Source organism: Antrostomus carolinensis, unplaced genomic scaffold (assembly GCF_000700745.2).
Source record: "Antrostomus carolinensis isolate BGI_N321 unplaced genomic scaffold, ASM70074v2 scaffold16754, whole genome shotgun sequence".
NCBI classification, from domain to species: domain Eukaryota; kingdom Metazoa; phylum Chordata; class Aves; order Caprimulgiformes; family Caprimulgidae; genus Antrostomus; species Antrostomus carolinensis.
Genome location: NW_010308842.1, coordinates 28,076 through 51,258, shown reverse-complemented (window position 1 = coordinate 51,258; position 23,183 = coordinate 28,076). Strand labels below are relative to the sequence as shown.

The following is a 23,183-nucleotide window of genomic DNA, read 5'->3' as shown; positions in this document are numbered from 1 at the left end:
TGCAGCTAAAGAGCGGTGTTGGCCGATGTAGTTGTCATCACATAAGTACACTGAAAAGGTGCACCCATCTTCCTTTGAAAATTCAGCCTTCCCATATCTTTGGAAGCAAATCATATTGGTACATCCTACTGCTAGACCTCTATAATACACCCTGCTGGTGATGTTATCTGTGATATAACTAAAACCACACAACATTATATTCATTCTTCTATAGTTGTGGTTAAAGGAGCTATTCCCTATTAAAATATTTTTCACTCCCCTCTATAATTTAGGCAGAGACAAATTCCTTTGAGACTGAAATCCTACTCGTTATATCTTATTCTGCTGAGAATACTTTGGAAGAAAGGGATTGAGGCGTATTTAATAGTGTTACTAGCAGTTACAGGTCAGTTTTAGCCTGCCAAGTGTTTTATAAACATTGGTGAATATTCACAATATACCCCCACTTTAGAGTATGAGAGACTGAGATCTTCCTGAGGCTGTACGAGACGTTACAGCTAGAGGTGCAACCGTAACCTTGTTCATTCAGTGCATGCTAAGACTGCCCAACCTATAAAACCATTTGCTGAACTTAACCGCCTTTGTCTTGGAAAGTTTAGAGGTTGCATACCTAAAAAACTTCTCTAAGATGAATCCCAGCCATTAGTAAGAGCTCTGAAGCATTTCCCTGAACAGCAATCACACAGTGGCAAACTGCGAGCCCTGGACTCCTTGCAGAAGTAATGTGTGAGAGGAGGAAGAGCCCATGGCCAGCCGCTGAATCTCAGCCAGCAAAGCAGCGCTGAACCTGCTCCCTGAAAGTGCTTGGACACAGCCTGGTTCCCAGAGCTCCCCACTCTCCGGCCCTGCCCCCCCGAGTGCTGATATACAATTGTACCGTGCCGCGCTGTAAATTTAAATAGCACTTTCCAGACACAGGCTTGAAACTCCTCTCTTTCAGGAGTAATTACATTTAAGTCAATGGATTTACACAATGGATTTACTGCTGCCAGAAGAGAATCAGGCCTGTAGAAAGACACACATTCTTTGCCAAGAAAATCTCAGAGCTAACTACTTGAATTGTGCAGTCGAGCTGCAGAGAGGTCAAGTGGACAGATGATGGGACTGGGACATACAGGAAGTCCCTGGTTCAAACCTCAGCTCTTAAAGTGACATGCAGTGTGACCTCTGGCGAGTCAGTTCATCTCTTATACCTCTGTTTCCCCATTTGCCTTTGTCCAACTTGTCTATTTAATGTGGAATTTGTTCCAAGAAGGGCGCTTCACTTCGTGTGCTGGGCTAGGGCACTGACACCTCTCTTCCCCCTTGCTGGAGGACAGCCTTGAAATCTTTGTGTCCTCACATCACTGACCCTCAGCTTCAGTATCCACAAGCAGTGTTACACGAGCCCGTCAGCTACCCATCAGAAGACAGGCAGACCTGTCACTCAGTGGGATAACGCACTGTCCTAACACTGTCTTGGGAAAACTCTGGCACTTGTTGTTTTTTCACAGTCTGGGTTGGGAGGTGGCTTTGAAAGTCCTTGCTTTAAATGTCTGCTTCACAGCCATGATTGCTAAAGATGCTTTAAAATGAAAGCTTTGACCCTTTGGAGTGGTGCTGAGAGTTTGTGATGAATTCAGCTGGCACCAAATGTGGGTCGCTGGCAGGAAAAGCCTCAAGGACTGGAATTTGTATATATATGTGTGTGCATGTGTAATTTTCAGGAGCAGAGTCAGGCCAAGAACCAGCACTCCTGAAAAGCCCCATCTGTTTCTTTTAGTTCCTTCCTACAGCAGCTTGATCGTTATCGGTGGCAAATGTCCAGAGTCACTTGTCAAGCACGAAGCTGCCAAAAATCATTAAAACACAACGGTCACCAACACCCTGTACCAGCCAGCTGTAAAACTGTTTCAAAGAGAGTCTGATAAACACATATGTGCTTATAATAGCCCAGATAAAGTCGTGTATTTCCTACGTGCTTTAATGAACCGAACAACAGCATGAGAAGCTGCAATCAGATATTCTTGCCCTTTTCTGTTGTGGCAACTCACAAGCTTGTTTGATGGTGAGAGGAAAGGGAACAAAGCAGGTGGCTAATGGGCTGTTTTTCTGTTTCAGTGGAGCATGACCGAGAGTTTCACCATCAGCGCTGCCACTACCGAGAGTTCAGGTTTGATCTCTCCAGAATCCCAGAGGGGGAAGCAGTGACGGCTGCGGAGTTCAGGATATATAAGGATTACATCCCTGAACGCTTCGATAATGAAACGTTCCAAATTAGTGTCTACCAGGTACTCCAGGAGCACCCGGGAAGGTGAGTGACCCACAGGCAAATCCCAATGAAAGCGCAGCACAGAATATTCCTCCAAAAAGTGATATCCAATATTTTTAGAAATACTGGTGCCATCAAACGTGTCTGAAGAGCTGAGCTTAGGCATCAGGGTTGTACAGTGAAAACTCAGTCGATGCTAATGTGGTGGGCACGTAGCTGCCATGGCTGGTCAGCCACTGAGGGCATGGAGAGAAGGTGCCCTGCGTGCCCCAGGGAGCATCCCCAGCACTGGCACTCTTGCCCCTGGGAGCAGCCGGGAGCTGAGGAGCAAACAAGCCTGGCTGTGTGCTAGCGCAGGAAAAGATCATAAACTCAGAGTATTTAAAGATTTCTGGAAGACCTACCCTCTTCCTCCTGCCGCTTTATGGATCCTGAGGTAGCAAACCCACATCTGAACACTTCCTTTCTAATTGTAGCTTAATTACTAGCCTTTATTACTGATGGCGTTCGAGATCCCTAATTAACAAAGACGGATGACACCACGCTTTTTATATTGACTGATTGTTTTGTGTGTGCAAAACTACAAGATGAGCTATTAAATCTATTCCAAGCAATTATTAATGTATGCCAAGCTCCTTGACAAATCCTCCAGCAAACTTGAATAAGAACATATGTTTGATTTTCTCATCTGTTTTTAGTTCCAATTAATCAGCAATCCCTAACCATTTATCAAAGGCACTTACTTTCATTTGTACATATTTCTTTTACATACAAATCCTACCAAAAGTGAGTTGGCATTTATCTACATGAAAAGTATTTACAGTCACGTGCTAGTCAGAAGTTATTCTCTAGGACTAATAAATATGGGGTAATAATACTACTAATTTAGGTTTATGAAAAGAGAAACACCAGGGGTTTAAAAAGGGGCTTTATATTTTTATAAGGGCTAATAAAAATGCAGAAAAAATGCACCACTAAAATATGACAGGAAACCTTATCAACATTTTTAAATGGTGAGAATGTCTACTGGCTTTGCTGGATGGTAAAAGTATTTAACTACTGGTGTGTTTTCTTCCACATCTGAAATTCCAATTTTATGGGTCAAAACTCATGGTTCTCGTGGCATTTCTAATGACACACCTATTTGGGGACTGTGCTAATATTAATCCAATTTTATTGAACAATGATAACTCAACCTATACATTTTAACCAGGCTTTCTGAAAGGAGAAGGCGATGAGCAACAAATGTGCATAGGACCCGTTAGATGTCCTGCTTACTGCAAGTGTTTAAGTTTATTTCATCTTGGGCCCATCCAGACACAGAAGCTGCCCTTTGCTGTATTTCTCGAGTAGCTTAGACAGGTACAAGTCTGCAGGGATGACTTTTCACTCTTGGGAAGAGCAGAAACAAGATGTGTGTTGGCAGATGAAGAGTCCCTCACCAGCATGCCAGGGCATTAGGGAATTGCCAGAAACCTGCTCTTGGAATAAATATCCTTCCTCATCCAATGCCAGGGATCCTTCAGATCCTGATTTGCGAGGTAGAAACTTGCTGAGAGAGTTAGGATGACATTTATTACCTTAGTTTTAAGATGATACATCCACAGGTTTGTTAAAGCTATGTTTAGAGAGGGCTGCAAGGTACCCACTGGACATAGTTATGGATATGCAACTGCTTGAAGTATCAGGTGTTTCTGCAAACTCTCTCCTTCACTAATTTTTATTCCTAAAGGAAAAAATGTATGCGAAGGGCAGGCACATGCATGAACCACTGGCTGGAAGAGGTGAGGAATCTTGCTAATTATACAGATGTTTCAGCTACAAGATTAGATGCAATTTTACTGCGTCATATTCACCACAGGAACACTTTTTTTTAATGAGTGTTCATGCACATTCACCCTTTGGATACATTTTGGCACATGCAATGGTGAGTTTTGAACAGTTTGTCCTGAAAAAATATTCCTGTTGGTTTGGATTGACCAAAGGTAAAAATATTGTCCCTAACATTTGTAAAAATATTTGCTCTTTTTCTGCATTTTTCCACTGACATTTTCCAACCGGCTCTGTCACAGACCAGTCATCCAAGTCAATGTGTCATTGGGCAAGTGGAGAAAGGAAACAAACTCTCTCCAATGTTGATCAAAAAACACCCATTCACTTTGATGCTTCCTTGGCTGTTTGTCTCATCCTGAGCAGGCTGGAAAGTCAGACCCATCTGACGTTGTTAGCAACAAGAGCAAAACAAAGCCAAACCCTTCCCCCCACGCAGGCAAGAAAACCTTTTCTCGCATTTGGCTTTGTAGATTCCTCTTCCTAAAGCACGGCAGGTACAATGGCCAACAAAACAACCAAATGGTTTTCTCTTTCCCTGTGCCCTTATGATGATACAACAGCAGTGGGATTTCCCAAGACATTGCTGGAATTGCCTTTCAGGATCTGAAACACCAGGTATTCTCCAGGCCTGTGCCCCCCCTGCAACGTGCACCTCCTGTTCAGGTGCTCCAAGGCCCAGAAGCTCAGTGCCAGGCTCCCCAGAGGCAGCGACAGCATCACCTCTCCTGCGGCACACAGCGGGAATCAGAACAGCTTCTAGGGCCACAAAACCAGCACAGGATGCAGCTGGAAAGCCCAGGCTGAGCCTGACTGGAGATTTTTCCCTTTGAGGATAGAGAGACCATTGGATATGCTGAAGGCTTGACTTTCAGTTAAACCTCAAATGTGCCTCCAGTTTGGAGGCTGTGATGGTGTGCCCTCATTTCAAATAAACCATAAGTACTAGCAGTTCAACAATTAATGACTTGCTTTACGAGTTCAGACAGGTTGGCAGGTATCTAACCAGCAACATCTCTTGTCTGCAATTTATTACCGGCGAAAAATACAGGCATAGGCCTTTCCAGACAAACAGCTGCAACCACAACACACTATTTCTGAATTCCTGCCCCTCGATATTACCAACATTTGAACACAGGGTGGAAGCTCTCCTCCATCAGCCTGCTCGTTCATGGGCAGACAGACACCTAACAACTGTGGCAGTAAAAATGAGAGCCCAGCCTCGTCCTTTGTAGCAGATGAGATGCCACTCTGGACTTTGACTAATAGAAATTATATCTCTGTCAAACTGAAGGTATTATTACAGGTGCTTATAGGAAACCAGACTAAATGATCAAATATTCTTTCTGGCTTTTCCAAATCTATGAATTCATTGCAAGGCAAGCTTTTCAAAGGGGCAACATCTCCTTTATAAAAAGGCATGTACAGCATTCTTTAGGCACAAAGCATCAGTTATTTACTTTAAGCAAACAAGGACATTCATGAACAAAAATGTTCCTAATATGATAAACACTGTGAAAACAGTTGATGTTTTGACTAATATAACATGTCTCAAAAATTTTGCGTGCATAACTTAAAGTCCAGTGACTCATGTCCAACTTCTGTTTGGTCTTCATGGTTCACTCACCCAAAAGCCTGGGAAAGAGCTTTATAAAGCCAGTGACTGGCTTGAGAAGGGTGCTGAGCATAAAGGGACATGAAGTCCCTATTTGTGGTCACAAACCCAGCTCATGGGAACTAAAGGTTGCCATGAGGGAGCTGGGTGCTGCTCAAGCCTCCGTCTTCTCCCCCCTGGGAGCTGCGGGAAAGCAAATCAGATTCCAGTGCTAGGAAGTGCACATCACAGGGCACAAGGCTTGCTACAAGGTGTTGAAGGTCATTGATCTCAGGCATCTAAGCAGGAAGCATGTCAAAATAAAGCTTATGAATACAAGCCTGAGAAAAATGAACTTGGATACTTTTACAGTGGAATAATTAAATAGTTTGTGAACTACTTTTCAAAAGAAATATCCATTACCCTCAGAGACTCTTCTGTTGTATTAAGCAATGGCCAAAGCAAGGATTTCAAAAGGACTTAAATGCTCAAGAGACATACAATTGAGTAGTGGGATTTCTAACAGCAGCTAAGCAGGTTGGATACCTAACTCCTATTGCAACTGATATGAACTTGTGTATTTTCAAAAAGTACCTGTGCAGTTCTGGGGCAGATTATCAGTCAGGGCATCATCCTCAATTTATTAACCTGAAGCTGCAGAAAAACTGTAGACACTATAGCTCCCCTCAACACCAGAGCTCAATCCTGCCCATCTGTCTGCACCTTCAGAAGCTAAAATACCTCTTCCCGGAGTTACATCTCCGATTTCATTAGTCCCAGCACTTGGACTGTGGAGTAAATCCCAACCCCTTTGAAGTTGATGGGAGTTTTGTTACTGCAGAGAATAAAGCCAGGTACTTGACCAGCCTTTGGTAATTGAAATGTAGTTGCTACATGTTCACTTTGTGGCCATTATGGATTTCAGAGGCTTCAAAGGCAGTGAATGATTTGAGTGCTCATGTTACCAGCCCTACAGAAAAATAAGATCTTGCACCATGCATTCCTGGGTTTGACTTGCAGCTGGAACACTTTAGTTTGTGCTTCAAACTACACCATTTCTGCACCCAGATCAAACCTGAACCCCTCTCCAGACCCCTTTTCTCCCATTCATTGGAGTCTGTTTCCATGTTGTGGGTTGAAACATGTAATTCTAGTAACTAAGAAAGGCGTAGATCCACCCAACCCACAAAGCAGATGTGCCTTCTTTTTGCAGCATTTCAAAGTACCAGCGAGATCGCTCTAGGGGTGGTGCAGCAAAGAAGGGTCTAGTTTGTTGTAACGTTGTGCCCAAGCACCATGACAATATCTGCAAGTACCAGTGGCATTAAGAAAGGTACTGACAATAGCTTCGATTTTCTGGGTGACTTATCTGCAAATCAGTCGATAACTGTAGCCATCCCGATATGCTCTTGGGCACAGTAGCAAGGGAACTTCAGCACAGAAACCCTGTAGCTCTCCAAGAACAGAACTGCACCTACTTATCTCTTTCAGGCCATTCCTAAAAGCCACTGCAACCTTCACAACCTTTGACAGATCCTGAACTCACTTAGCAAGGCACAACTTTTCACAGGCACTTGCATAGCTGCAGAAGGCATTCTGCATACCCCGGTGGGCTCTTGCTCAGCTAAGTGATGCACTAATGAACAACGATTCAACACTGACCAGAAACAGCTGTATCTGAAGTGTCAGAGATAGGTGTAGAACCTCCTTTCTTTCAGCACTGCTTTTACAAGAGGCTTCATATTTAGGAAACATGTTGCATCTCTCTGTAACAAACTCCCATTGCCACTTCTAATCAGTCTTTGAAACCTAGATCTTACCATTGTCAAACACCACACAGGAAAGGGAACACGACTACCAGAGACACACAAAACAGAATTAAGCTTCTGCTGGAATTTTAAAGTTAATTTAATTTCTCCTAAATTTAGGATTCAACTAAATTTACACAGATCTGTTTCACTACCAGCACAGCCAGTTTTCAGACCAGTCCTTGGAAACCATCTCCAGCAAACTGTCCTCCCTGCTGTGGCCATCCCTTCATCTGGCTGTGTTTGGCTGGGGGCTCCTCCGCAGGACCATGGGGAAGGTTTTTACCAGCGGGGAGGGAGAGGGAAGGGGTAAGCAGGAGATCCCAGGCATCTGAGGAAGGGAAGGTGTGGGAGGAGGGCTGCATCAGGTCTGTGTACAGAGGGTGTTGCAGACGTGCCAGGGAGAGGCCCAGGGAGATCCTGGGGCCCTCTCAAAGTAGGAAAGTCTGAAAAATATTTTCCTAAGCTTGTCTTTGGACAGCTGCAGCTGACTTTAAGCAATGACACCAAGCAAACTGGAATCTGGATAGTGCATTTTTTTAATCCAAACAGATGTCTTCTAACCCCAGATCTCCTCTCACCCTCCCAGGATGCCCTTTCTGCCTTCTCCTCCCTCTACCTCCTCAAACCTGGACGTGAATTGTCCTTAATCTCCCCATGCCAGCTCTGTCCTTGGGTTGCCTGTTAGTAAACTTGCTGTTTTGCACCATGCCTGTGACCCAAACGGCCCCCCCCAGGGTTACAGTACTAGTCAAGAGGATAGGATTATGCTCCTGGCTCAGTGGCTGTGGTTTATGTGCCGAGTCAATAAGACATTTAACATATCCCTGCCTCAAGTGTTTCCCACTTTAAAATGGAAATGGGAGGGTTGACCCATATTTGTGAAGCCATTTGAAGTCTGTTGCAAGGTGTCACAGTATGGTTATTGTTTAAAACACTGCAATTCCTCAAACTAGAAGGTAGGGAATCAGAGCAGTGCAGCTGCCAGGCAGCCTTGGTGTGCTCTTTGGGCTCACAGATTACTGAACACAGGCAGGGGACAACAGGACCTGCTGGCAGTGGCCCTGGGCTGGGGGATGCCAGGACACGGCCAGGTGAGCCAGGGCTACAGGTCTGCCCAGGACCAAAGCATCAGCACATCACAGAAATCAGCTCGTCTTGCAATGTAATGAAAGCTGCTGACAGTCACCTTCTCTTCTGCTACCTGTCCTTTTTTCCATTTATTTTTATCCCATTTGGAAGTGCTCATTAGTGTTTGTTACCACTTGTCGACCAGCAGCTTGGAATAACAGAGCTGATGAGGGGGATGGGGAAAGCAAGTGAAGAAAAGAGATGCAAAAGCAGGTGCTGTTTGGTAAGAGGGCTGCCCTAGAGCAGTATAGACCTTATAGCATTGTAGTTTATAAATGCAGAGTTTCATCTCCTTTTCTCCCTTGCTATTGCAGAATTGCCAACTCTCATATTTTCACTGAGTCTCTCCTGTTAGTCCATGTTCTTTCTCATGCCCCAGCTCATCAAGGCGGGTTATTAGGAGAGCTGCACTTCTAATTTTTAGATATATTTCTAGTATTTATGGATACAAACCAAAGTGCATCTTAAAGGCTGAAAAATACCCCAGCAAAAGGCAGAGAACCCATACATATTATTTTCATGAAGCTTCTTGGTTGTTAATCCTTTTTCTTATCTTAGAGTTACCACGTTGCAACATGGCAACCCTCTTCCTCACTGTTTCCTTTCACGATACTCTTACTGCCTTTTCTGTGTTTTGTCTCCCCTTATTTCTCCACTCAGCCCCACAAACCTCAGTTCTTCCAGTCCTTTTCTCTTCCACTAATCCCCTGTGATTCCCTTTCTTACCCCATTCATGCCACCTGCCCTCCCCGTCCCTGCTCACACACAGCCCTTTGGCAGCCTCAGCCCTTCCACCTCCGTAACTCCAGCTGCTTTCCAGACACGACCTCACAGGCATCCTTCTCAGCCACCCTCACTTTGCAATATTTGTTATTCACCCTCAATTCCAGAAAATACCAAGTTTATTAAGGAAATTTCATAGACCACACAGCAGTTATATGACCTGTAGACAAATTTTTGGGAGTGTTTCTAACAGGAGGTGCCTCTCCTTTCTGGCATCCAGCACCAGACACTACTGAAGCAGTCATTAGACAAGTGCCAACCTCCTGTCTTCATCTTAGGCTCCATCAACAGCCTGATGCTTGAGAAAACTGAACTGAAATCCCTGAGTTTTATCGTTGCTAAAATTTTTGACACTCTTGCTGATGTAAGTATTTTGAACACTGAGCCATTTTGATATGGTCTCAATAAAAAATACTTGTGATCTGGATCCAGACTTCATCATTTATGTAACTCTAATCTAGACATTAACATTTCCATGTCCCAGCTTAATTTTCCGTAAAATGAAGATCATGTGCCTCTTCCTATCTCTTGATCTGGGAAGAGGTTCAGTACAGTTTCTCACATGCTCTGAAGTTCTCAAGTGAAGGGACTGAATGCAAGGCCAAGGAACCAAAGTGCTTTTTGCTTCCTGGGTGCAGAGCCATTATTTACAGTGCTCCAAGAATGCTGTAGATACGCATACCATTGGTAGGTAAGGTACCAGAGGATGAGATGTGCACTAGAAACCTTTTCCCTTTGTGCTTAGATCTTTATCGCAAACCTAACACCACACTAAACTTAACTAGCACTATCTCATATGACAACTCATTTTAGATGGGAGCCTTCAGAGCAAATTTTAAACCTAAGCAGAATAACATTTCTTTGCCGTGTTTATTATGTCCTGTCCAACAATGATGTCTAAAGGGCTTGCTGTCCATTAGTGATTTAACGCTGTTTGCCGTAAGTCTTTGGAGAGCAGGGCATTTCACATGTAGGGAGGTTGTTCTTTTTAAAATAACGAGGGGTTTCTTTTCATCAGAACTGGCACCATGATCTCAGGAGCCTCTGCTTCCAACACTAATCACATTGTACATCCCATCCCTGGCCGCTGCTGGTGGGCTGGGGTGGAAAGTACTAATCCGGGAGTGCTTGAACTTCTCCAGAGAGCATCTGACATGGGGCCTTTTAGGGTCCAAGTGTTCTAAGTGTGTGTGGGAAGGACATTTCCCTTTAGTGGGTCCCTTTGATCTCTCTCACTTCAGGCTTCACCTCCAGGCCTATTGTTTGCACATTGCTGTAACTACAGGAAAACAAACGCATTATACAATTTCCCAGACTGACTCACCCTGGTACTTGATGCCTCATGTTGTCTGGTTACCCTGATTGCATCATGTCAGCCTGGGAAGCTTAAAGGCTGGTTTTTCTGAGTAATACTGCAGTTGAGCAGTAGCTAATAACAAAAAAGTTATCATTATTGCTATTATCTTCAACCTGCAAAGTACAAGGGAGAAAAACCCAAGCAATCCAAATCCCTATTAACTAAACCTCGTGTGAATCATGAGTTCCAGTCAGGGGCCATGCTTAAATGATGCAGTATGTGAATATAAAAACCCTTTACTTCTGGAAACTTGGACTCAGCCATTGGAACAGGCCAATCTGTGCTACTCCCTCGTCCCCAGCTCCTCTGGGATGTGTTTTGTTCAGTGTGTTGTAAACAGGGAAGGGCGGGAGGTGTCCATGGGGCTGCGTCATGCGCAGTGGGAACAGAGCCATTGCTTCTGGGTGGGGATGAAACCCCAGGAAATCTGTCCCCCGGTTAGAGTTCAAGCATCTTATATTCCTGTAACTAATGTGTATGTGGAAGGAGGGGGTTAGCTGTACTGTTTATCTTTAGCTGTCCTAGGTGCACCCAGCAAAGCTGATGGAGCTTCAGAGAGCAGCTCCCAGCACCTGGGTTGAGGGTCTCCATTGCTGCACCATGACCTCTTCCCGAGCCACCTGCTTTGGCTGCCCAGACATCTGCCAAAATACTCCCCCTGGGATCCCCTATGTGTTAGCAAGAAAATGTTGCAGCAAGTTCAATTCTGATGTAGGGCTTCTTCCACAAACAAAAACTTTGTTTAAAAGAAAGCAAAACTCTCTCTCCCGTACCTTCCTCCATAGCAGGGCTGTGCTGAGTGAAGGGAAGAATTTAAATTGCCACAATCCCACTGCCGCAAAACATCTCTCGCGAGCATCAGCCCTTGCCTCCTCTTTCTGAACTGAGCTGACACTGAAAGCCCTCAGGCTGCCACATGCAGCACTCACTGCACCCTCAGCAGCACTGGCTGCACCTATGTATTCAGCCCTGTCACATCCCAAGGTTAACAGCATCCTGCGTTGGTGAGGAAACGACAGAATCCTCCTTTTACGCACACTGGGTGATGCGCTCACGTGCTCTGCAGGAACTAATTTCAGAAGTTTTAATTTCATGTAAGCCAGCACAGAGCCAGAGGCGGTGACAGTCATTAGCTCATGGAGGAAAGCCATCATCTCTTATACACCCTGTCCCACAAAGGTTGAAAGGAAAGCTAGATAGTAAAAACATTACAATAAAACTCCATTTCTGTTTTGACTCAGCTGTGTGGGACAGAAGCCTCTAATTTCTTGGTATCTCACAGGGAAAATAATCACTAAAAGCTACAAGACAAAAGCCTCTATGCCAACAGCACTTCTCAGATTCATTTTTGATCACTTGATATTTCGTGCAAACAAGAGGCACTGTGTAAACTAAGTTAAATATATATATATTTGCACTGACAAATCAATAGTGGCAAAATTAATAAGGACTTCTTTAAGCTTTGAGGACATGATTAAAGGGTTTTCCAAGGATATTTCTTCATTCAAAAGGATATAATTACACTTAAAAAAGTTATCATGTTTGTGCACTGTAAGTACAAAAGTAGCTCTTATGGGACTTGTCTAGACACTTCCACCGTGCTGCTTTGTTCTTCTTCTAAAGTCGTTTTTCATAAAGGAAATGCAGCACTCTCCAATTTTTTCACTATTTCCATCCAAGTTTTATCTCTTTCTTAATTTCTGATAAGAAAAGATTCTTTCCTTTACAGAACCTGTGTTTTCTCAAATTTTAATTTTACAGAAATTTGCCAGGAAATGTTTTGTAAATCCAGAATGATTTCACCCTTTTCAAATGCACGCAATCCTCTCCATTTCAGATCTTTCACATTTTCTGGTATTAGTTCTTCAACTAGAATAACTCAGCAGTGGCCTTTAAAAAAAAATGAAGTGACGAACTGAAAGAAAAATGCCACCCATAGTAATGCAGACCTGTGACTGTGCAGAGGGTTATTGCCTCAATCAATTAGCTGTAACCTCAGACGAACAGATTTTAAAAAACCATTACATATGTTAATATATGCACACCAGTGTTCCAGCTGGCTTGCACCAGAGCTACAATTATGCATAAAGGTTAGGAAATTATGTGTGGAAAGGATAATGAGCAGCATTGTCTGCCCAATTACCAAGTTTGCATATGCAAACAATAATTTTGCAAATCTGTGCCTGGCAAGCGTTTTTCCTGAAGTTGCATCAGCAGCTCTAAGGTTAACTAACAGCAAAGTAACCCAAAACCACCTCAACTCTGCTTCAACCCATCCTCCCTTTTTAAACTGAAGAAAAGTGCTTCATCTGAAGGAGATCAGACGGGAAAGCGTGCCAGCCCAGCTCCGGCATGATCTGCCTATTGCTGAAAAGCCGATCAAGTGTGTTGCTTAAAGCACGTATGTGAATGCCTAGAGAGACTCCAGTGGAAAGCCAGGGTAACTGGGAATTACACTTCTTTTTTTCAGGGATTCAGATTTGTTCCTGCTCGACTCTCGAACAATCTGGGCCGCAGAAGAAGGGTGGCTGGTGTTTGACATTACTGCAACCAGTAATCACTGGGTGGTGAATCCCCAACACAATCTTGGCCTGCAGCTCTCTGTGGAAGGCATCGATGGTGAGTGTCAGACACCAACATCAATCAGTGAGTCTCTGAGTTACACAGTTCCCAGCCAAGGGAAGCCTTAAGCATTCAGTACTCTTTCCTTTGGGTAGGATCTCTTAGGCATGTTTTTCCTGAATTTGCCTAAGATGCAAATAATAATTTTTGAAAAAAATCCATAGATATATTTCACGTTAAGGATGTACTCGAATGCTGTAACAGACTGGTAACCTGTCTGCCGCCATTTCAGTATTAGCTACGTACACATCCCCATCAAAGTCTGTATATGCTGCTGGCTGATTTGCAGGTAGTGCAATCCAGTTGAGAAGAGAGGAAGAAACTTTTGCTATGTGCAAAAAGACACAACTGAGTGATGTAGAAGGGTGGTGTTAAATGGCACAAAAATCCTTTCAAATTCAGAACACAGCTAGGAATCATTTTAATCTCCTTTGTGGCAGCAGAAATGACATTGAAGTCATGCCTGGTCTGGACTCCAAGGTCTGCAGTGTGTTTATGGTACAAACCTGTGAGGTTTGGGAATGGGTGGGAAGACCTGGGTCTGAAACGTCTCCAGAAAGGATGTGTTTAGAATCAGGTGGGGAAATTTCCTAACCAGGTCTTAACTAAAAAGTCATGCTGATTTGTCTTAAAGTTAAGATTTCTGATCCTCACTTGTAGACTTGTGCAAGGAAACCAAAGTATCTTGGATCTTCTCGGGGGTTCCCAGGACCTGGAACCATCTGAAACTGCCTGGCCGCCTCGCAGGAGAGATTAAGCAAAACTCAGCTCAAAATTATTATAAATACTCTGAATGTAGTTATCTAAGGACATACTTTCATTCTCCAGATATGCATCTATGATATCACTTGCTGTTGGTTTTTATGCAACACACAATGTGTCCCATAAGTAGTATTTTGCATAAAGACTATGCAAATCAGTTTTGAAACAGGCAACCTGCAGAGAGTCATTTACATGAAAGGGTGATTTTTCTCATGTGAGACCTGTGCACAGAGAGGTGCACAGGGTTCGTTTTAACCTGCCCTTTCTGAGTGATCAGTGAATGCAGAAACCCAAACACAGATACAAAGAGCTTCACCATGGAAGTTACTAGTCCCCACCCCGATGGCAGATGTCTTTTGCCACCTTTGCATAAAGATTCAAATTCAGCCTGGTTTACAACTTAATCTTGACTCTTAAAGCTAAAACAGCAAGGCAAATTAACAGCCAAGACAAGCCTAACCTGTTTTCAAACACTTATCCTTGTTTTTAGTTTCCAGCTTGCCTCCTAAAGGAAATACTTGGAAGTACAGAAGTTGTGTCCACGATCGTGGCACATTCGTTCAGTTCTGGTTCACATATAGGAAACCCATCAAGACTGAGCCCAGAGTCCACAGAAAAGTCATAGCTGGAAGTAGGCTCAGTATCTCTGAACACTACAGACACTACAGTATCACACTCACACTATTACACCGATAAAGCCTTCTTATCACTCTGTCCTCCCCCATCCTCACCTACTGATATTACAGCAAAATTCAATCCCATTTTTTGGCATTAAGGAGGAAGGCAGACAATTTATTACAAATTAAAATGGAAACTTTTCAGGATCCTGCATCCAAGGAAATACCGCAACTTTGCACACACAGTAACTGCTGTGCTGAAGCAATCAGGAGCGGACTCTTTAAAGCATGCAGCCCGATCTATCAGAGATAGAGCTTTCAAAGATAAAAATTCCCTGAACAAAAGTTCAGTGAGAAATGCATTCTCATCTGTTATTTAACTCAACGAAAATTAGTAATCCGGTTTCTTTTTACATTCCTGAAAAATCTAGCTCAGTTTGTAATGGGTCAAAATCACATAAAAAGTAGCTGGCTGTTTTCTCAAAATAGATTAACAAAATACTTTAATCAGCCTGTCATTAAAGTTAGAAAAGCCAACTGCAGTGTTTAAAAAGTAAATACAGACATACAGGACCCAATTATCAGCTTGCCTTCTGTAACCAAATCCCCTGGCAGCACATCTTTGCATTCACAGTTCTCCACCATACACATGAATTTTTCTTTCTATTTTGAACGGCAAGGACATGTCCTTCCTTGCTCCCCAAGTTTCATTTTGGATTTAGACCAACTGTGTGCACTAACAAGAGAGCCGCTTTTACACTTGGACTTCATATGAAAATCATATGCTGCAAACACAACAGGATTTTGATACAACATTATATGCTTGGGCAACCCCCAAAGCTCTAAATAAATAAGAAAAAAAATAAAAATCTTTCCTTTGTATCTGTCATTACCTGTAGAGATCTCCAACCATGATGCCAATACAGTCTATGTAAAACAAGAATTCTGACATCATAAGCACTGTCCAGATGAAATTATACAAAAGATACTAATTTAACTGATCTTTGTATTTCTTTATAGTCTTGCCAAATAAGTATATCAACATGTATAACTAGGGTAGAATCAAAGGGTTGTTGTTTACTCTTAGAAAATGGGGACCAGCTCAAGCAGCAAGCAAAATAAATGTTTGAGTGACTCAGCAGCCTTCAACGAGCTCTCAGCCCAACACCCCAGATGCCTTGCTCAGCAGCAGCGTGTGAGAACAGCAGCTGCCCACTTGGGTTTACTTAGTTTATTACTTAAGATCCCATTTTTGACAGTATTAAAAAAAGCAGCTACATAAAAGCAGATAAAGCTGTGCCCTCTGGTCCAAGAGCACAGCTTTAGTTCTTTGGGAGAAGTTTATCATTGTCAAGTGGGGACTACACTCGTGTCCTTGTGTTTAACTTTGCTTTCTGGATGTATAGGAGAGTTAGAAAGTGCATTTTTCCTATCTTTATTAAAAAGATACACTACTTCACATATGGAGCCTTACACACTTCCCCCCCCCCAAGGAAACATTGCCACTGTACTGGTCTTGAACATGACGAGTTGGTGTTACATGAGGAAATCATTGGTCAAATGCTACTTATTGCTGTGCTAATGCAAAACCGTTAAACATCTCAGTGTAAGCTGGGTCCCCTCCCTGCATACTGCTGACCTACTCTCTAGAGACATGGTAAAGATAAAATAATTTACACTGGACAGACCACAGCCGTAGATGCACTTGCTAGTTTAACCAGATTTGGGAAGCAGAAAGGCTTCTTTGAAGGAAAAGCCATAGGAGCAGTATTCAGTGAGCTCTAACTCCTGCAGCTGAGCTTGTTCTCAGGAAATAAGGCTTCGATCTGGCAAAGCCTGAGCACAAATGGAACTACTTATATATTTAGCATTAGCTACTTGCTTAAGCACTTTGTGGGCTCAGCCTCAAATGTTTAAAATGAAAATTGTTTGGACTAGTTTCCAGAAAGGAGCTTAAGCAGAAGGTGAAGGAGTTGTCGATGTGTTTCCACATATAAATCTATGTACAAGAGTTTTTGCATTTGCTATTTTCACCCCAGCTTTCCTGGTGCCCCGTCTGAGATCAGTTTTGCTTTTTCTAGTTTGCAAGGCCTGGCCTTGCTCTCCACATGGGGCATGCCATGGGACCTGGCTACACACTTTTACATGCTCCTGTTAAAGGACCTCTTGAGCCAGTCCTCTCCATAAATCCCCTACAGTGGCAGTTAGGACTTGCTCACGGGGCTGCACGCTGTCAGAAAAATAGAGAATGGACTCTAGCTGACACCAGTCCATTTCTTGGCCTCAAGCTTTAACCACAGCCCCCTTTTCTGGGTCTGTCACATTTAACAATCTTTGTCCACGTGCAAGAGCATAAAGACAATAATTTATAAGCCTTGGCATTTACTTTCCTCATTTTAAAAATAGCAGTTATAGTCTATTGGAATGACTTCCTTGGACGTTGCCCAAGGAAGTTGTGGATGCCCCTTCCCTGGAAGTGTTCAAGGCCAGGCTGGATGAGGCTTTGAGCAACCTGGTCTAGTGGAAGGTGTCCCTGCTGATGGCAGGGGCGTTGGAACTGGATGATCTTTAAGGTCCCTTCCAATCCAAACCATTCTATGATTCTATTACCTAGAAATACTTCAGGTTACCAGCTTCTTTTCACACAGCAGTCAGAAACTAGTAAGATAAGGAAATATTTGTCAGTGGACTACAGCCCCTCACTTGCTCTCCCTGGTCAGGCTGCCTTTTAGGGCTTCTCTAAGAAAGTGTCACCTTTGGCATATTTGATTTGTGGCTGACAAGGCCCAGCTCTGTCCTTAACAAAAGGATCACAGAAGTCATTAACATAGCTTTGGCTTAGCAGCAGTACTCGGTAGCTTGGAACAGAATAATTCTGAGTATCACCCCACCATTTCACAACAGCACCCAGACACCCTTTAGAGGCAACAGGGAGAAGCATTAAATTTCCTGCTGCCACCCACTCCTTATGTCATTTGTAAATAATTAATTTCATTCTACAGAGAAACCACCTAATCATCTTTTACCAAAACCAGAATTATTTTAAAAGCCCAGGATGAAGGAAGCATGAACAGTAATCAATGACTTTAGGACAAGGTTATCGGGTACAGTAGTGCTGAGATACAGCATTAAGCAAAATGTCTCTAAACATCTGAACTATTGGTTTCTCTCAGCTACAGTATAACTGGAACTCTGTCAACATTTCATACAAGGCACTTTTATTTTAAGTTAATAACCTTCCAGTGGGAATTTAGTGTTCCTATGGGCTGAGTTTTATGGTTCCTTTTATAGGATCACTTCAAATTATAGGTTGGTGAACTTAAAGAAACCCCTCTAAAGAATGCAGGAAAACTTAATGCTAAGCGGATTTAGGGTAAAATAATCATATGCAGGACTATTTTATGTAACTTTTACACACAGATATAAAATGAAGTTAGCTGTGCTGAGCTGCTCTTGTCAGAAGCCGCTTTGCCGATTAAGTCCAGGCCCTTGGTGGACTGATGCATACAGCCATGCCTAGGAATCACCCTGACCAGCCAGGCAGCAGCTCTCCTCTGCTAAAAATTTATCTGCTGAAAATGAAAAGTTACTGCAGACCCTCTGATCACTCCATTCTGTTATTAAGGGCAAAGCATCAATCCCAAACTGGCGGGTCTCATTGGAAGGCACGGCCCGCAGAACAAGCAGCCGTTCACGGTAGCCTTCTTCAAAGCTACTGAGGTCCATCTCCGCAGTATTCGCTCCACGGGAGGGAAGCAAAGGAGCCAGAATCGATCAAAAACACCAAAGAACCAGGAAGCTTTCCGGGTGTCGAACATCGCAGGTACAGTGTGGGTTCCTGGGTCAGTGTTTCTGGGTGTGGGATAATGTGGGAACGGTTTCTCCCACATTGTTGTCTCTTTGGTCTACCACTAGAGTTCAGCTGATGGTTTGAAACTACTTGGGATTAGGGATTATTCTAAAAAAGTTAGAAAAATAATGTTTCTTTGAAACAATGTTAAACTGAGTGATTTCTTAATCCAGTTTAAAAATACAAAAAAATAAAGGGGCACCTAACCAGAAAATCTACTTTTCTTCCACATGAAATAAATTCTAATTTCAAAATGCAAGATAACTACATTAAGTTAATGATTAACTAATCAAATGGATAATATATTTTGGTGGATCTGAATCAAAATCCTGAAGATTTTCAGAGTTTGTGATTTTAAGTTTAGCCCCCAAGAAGTTTAGTAGCTCCAAAAGTTTTGCATGGAAGAGGAAAATGCATGCATTGCTCAGGATAACTGCAGCTGTTTTGGAGGGAGCTGTGCTTCCTAATACAGAAGAAAACTCCATCAGGCATTTGAAATAGGAACATGAGATACCTCAGAATAATGGGCCCTTGGTTTTCCAAGCACACATGGTCTGTACTTAAGTGTCCATTTTTATTATCTATTTGCTGTATCAATTCAATTTTTAAAGGAAGGGTAGTGGACAAAAGAAATTCTTACTTCTGCAAGTAGAAAAGTCTCTATAACCAGTGTCCTGCTTCCAGCCTGGGGACCCCATGTTGAGTCAGTTTCCAAAAACAGGAATTGAAAAAATATTTTCTACTTGGGTCTCCAGCTCAGGCCACGTGTCCAGGACGGACACAGCTTTAAAAATGCACTGATAGTTGTGATTGTTCGGATCTGTGATTCAGACCCGTGCTTTATTCTTTAGCTTCAACAGTGTCACCCATTGCAAGAAGTCCATAATCTGGATCCAGCTGCACTAGACAGAGGAAGAGATTCCACATTATCTTCATGTCACATGTTGCTTTTGTAGGCCTGAAGGTGCAACTATCACCAGTGATGCTAATATGAGGTCAGAGGAAGCCCAGAAAAAAAAAAAGAAAGATAAAAGAAAAAACCCCAAACTATTTTCCCAGGCCTTTTTTGGCTTTGCACAAAAAGCCAGAGGGGCATTTTGTATGTATCAAACTCAGCTATTATTTTATGACTAAAACTGAAAATGTTTTTTAAAATAAAAAAGCCACAAGTGCAGCAACTGAGCAGTGATGCCTGACTCCCTGTTGGGGCATTGCTGAGGGCTGTGGGTGCTGGGGCAGCCCAGTCTTACAGCCCCCCCCATTCTCCCCGTGCAGAGAACAGCAGCAGCGACCAGCGACAGGCCTGCAAGAAGCACGAGCTCTATGTCAGCTTCAGGGACCTGGGGTGGCAGGTAAGGGGTGTGAGCTGGGGTGCCTTTGCACATCACTTACCAACATGTAATAGTGAGATCCGGCAAATAACTGGATAATTTTTTTAATCCCAAGGGGAAAAAACTGTATATTGCCTTTAGCATGCTTGAGAAGTGCTTCTGCAAAGTTCAGGTACACATATACTTAGTGTGAGACTGGCTAGAAACTCAACACACTTGGGTCTTTTTGAGGAACCGTGGCCCTGAATTTCCCCTGGCAGTGCTGAATGCACACACAGCTCTCCATTTTCGTCTACCAATTCTTTTAGACCTGGTTAAAGACATTTTCACTTCTGAAAGCTTGTACCTGCATTTCAGTGATGGGTGGAGTGATCCTTGTGGACAGCCAGGAGGACACTGGTGAATGGATAAACAACTAACCCCTTAAGTCAGCTACCCTGTGGGCATATTTGCAAAGTGGGATTATGTCCCTCCAGAAAAGCAGCCACTTTAGAAGATAGCATTATGATAGATTTATGTGCTGTTTTACTTTTTGTTTCACTGCACAACATTTCTGTCTTTCTCCACAATCTAACATCTCCAATGTAATTAAGGACTGGATCATCGCTCCGGAGGGCTACGCTGCGTATTACTGTGAAGGAGAATGTGCTTTCCCATTGAATTCCTACATGAATGCTACAAATCATGCCATTGTACAAACACTGGTAGGTGTACTGTAGCTTCTAGTACAGAGTTATACTTGATAGGTGCTACTCAGAAATAAGTTTATATATATATATATAAATCTCTAAGCTAACAAGAGAAGGAAGGTCTGCATGAGCTCATTAAGATGCCTGCAGCATCTGGCTCAACATGTCTAGCCAAGTGGCCTGAATTAATAGTTGGCTAAGAGTTATCCCGTCTTTGCTGCAAGCATTGACATGCCCTCTCCAGTTTAAAAGGGCCCTATGATAGACATCTTAATGGTGGTATAGTCCCACTGCATGGGAAGGAAAGAGCAGGACTTGAGACCCACTATCAGTATCTCTTGGAAAAACTCTGTAAGGATCCACTGTATGCTGCTGCCAAAAGTGGATTTGGGGACAGACTGAGGAAGGGGTCAGTGAACCCCCAAAATTACACAGCCCAGCTGCTCTGTGGGTGTATTTGTTTTGTGAAATTGTGCAGAGATGTCCAGATGGGACACAGCCCCTGTGCTCAAGGGGACCATTGGCTGGGGGCCATCCAGCCCCAGCTGTGTCACCAAGGCCAATGCCCCACAGCTCTTGGCATGGGGTAGAAGATACATTGGTCCCAAATACCCTGGCTGTGCAGCATCCCGAGCTGACCTGCCTGGATGCCCTCCCCTATCCAGCTCTGGTCCAGCTTAACAGCCCAGGCCCTCTGCACACATCTGCAGGGCACAAGGAGGCTCACTCCACCTTTTCATCTACATCCCATGTCCTGTGCACATCTAAGGACAGCATTGCAAAAAGTAGTAAGGAAACTAGAAGCATCTGTGTTTCCATGGAAGAAATATCTGCGTGTTTTTCTCCTGGTAGATTGCTTTTTATTTGCTTTTCCCCCTTCTCCTTGGAGGTCTCACAGTGGGGAGCACAAGGGACTGGAGTCCTTGGCCCCAGCTGGGTCTTGGTGCTGCCAGCAGCAGGGACAGGGGCCCCCACCCAGGGCTGATGGGATTTCTCACAACACCTTGCTCACACATCCCACAGAGTTTATCGTAGCTGGTGCACTCCTGCAGAATGCTGACTGCTCTGACAAATGGGAATTTTCTAATGAAAACCTGCTTCACTGAAAGATTTCCAACTGACTTGGGTGCGTGTGTCAGCCTCCGTACACGCAGGGGACATCTCAAGACATTTGTACACAAAGCCAGGTGTTCAAAACATGTCTGAGTGAGTGTATGGGGCAGACAGAAGGTTGCCTGGGAAAGAAAAACATGGGAGAGGAAAGGGGAAAAGTAAATCTTAACATGCGTCTACTTTCATTCCCCAGGTTCACTTTATAAACCCAGAGACTGTGCCGAAACCCTGCTGTGCTCCTACACAACTCAATGCCATCTCAGTGCTCTATTTTGATGACAGCTCCAATGTTATCTTAAAAAAATACAGGAACATGGTGGTACGAGCATGTGGCTGTCATTAGATGGGGGGTGGGGGGGAAGGTTATTTGTAAAGTGTGGTTTTTGTATGGCTATGTGGGGGAGGGGAAAAGGTTAGCACTCCAGCAATGGGTTTTAAAAAAAATCCCAAACAGTTTTTAGGACCGGGCTTCTGAAATTTCAGACAATGGAACAGTTTCTGGATCTAAGTGGCATTTGAACACATTTTGTTTTAGTTTATTAGAGACAATGAGCTTGTAAACTGAAACAAGCGAGAGGAACTATTTAAAACCAAATCCGCCTACAAAATTGGCTCCTATGATACATACTTTTTGCAGATGAGTCTTTCTGAAGATTGCAAACTCACCAGTGTTGATTGCAAGTTAAAAAAAATAATAATCTACCCATCTATCCAAGGTGAGAATGTGCTGTGACTAATAAGCATGTGTAGTTCCTGTAATACAGTTTGCAATAAAATAAGTGAACAAAATATACCTGGAGTGAACAGGTATTTTGTTAGAGAATTATTACTTCCATCCCTCTGTTTGCTTCAATTTCATAAGCAAAAGCAAAGACTAATTACATGCAACTTCCAGTTTTAAACTATAGTAGCAAAAGCTATATCTGAATTGATGCAAGTTCAAAGGACAGATCAGTCCAAGGAAAAAAAGAAAAAAACCCAAACATTTTCTAATTGGTAAGCAAGAGAACCGAAGAAAATAATTCCAAAGAGAAAGACTTTTTGGGTATACTTTTTTTTTTGTCAACAAGGAAAGAAATTTCCTCTAGCAACCAGAAAGAATTTGAATTTGCTATGAACTGGAAACAAGAAAGCAGCAAAATATTAAGAAACAGGGATTAAATCTAATGTTTAGCTGGGGTATCCTAAGCAGCCACAGAGCTGTGAAAGCCAGCTAAAAATCCTGCTCCTGTTTGGAAAGTGTCCATTGACTTCTCCAACAGAACATGTTCCAATGCTTTTTCAAAAACGTGGAGGCTCAAGTGCAGAAGGTGCTGTAAGCTGGGATGTACACCCAGCACCACACAGGCTCAGGTAGAAACAAGCTAGGAAACCTTACTTCCCAGGGTCAGTGTTTACGATAAAACCCCTGCGCTATTATTGGCTTCACCTTTAAAAAAAGAAAA

General features: G+C 43.2%; 1 protein-coding gene across 1 annotated transcript; it reads left to right on the top strand.

Annotated features, from left to right (window-relative positions):
• The first annotated feature begins 2,053 nt into the window (after window positions 1-2,053).
• Window positions 2,054-22,527, top strand: LOC104523370 (bone morphogenetic protein 7). Its single transcript, XM_010165920.1, has 6 exons — window positions 2,054-2,293; window positions 13,225-13,373; window positions 18,381-18,578; window positions 19,881-19,957; window positions 20,530-20,640; window positions 21,932-22,527. Exons 1-6 carry the CDS (start codon window positions 2,079-2,081, stop codon window positions 22,079-22,081), a joined length of 900 nt encoding a protein of 299 aa, XP_010164222.1. The 5' UTR covers window positions 2,054-2,078; the 3' UTR covers window positions 22,082-22,527.
• Window positions 22,528-23,183: the final 656 nt, after the last annotated feature.

Coding starts and splice junctions, on each gene's coding strand:
- LOC104523370 (XM_010165920.1), top strand. CDS start 2,079: ATGGGCTGTTTTTCTGTTTCAGTGGAGCATGACCGAGAGTTTCACCAT. Junction 2,294..13,224: donor CTCCAGGAGCACCCGGGAAG/GTGAGTGACCCA, acceptor TCTTTTTTTCAG/GGATTCAGATTTGTTCCTGC. Junction 18,579..19,880: donor CCGGGTGTCGAACATCGCAG/GTACAGTGTGGG, acceptor CTCCCCGTGCAG/AGAACAGCAGCAGCGACCAG.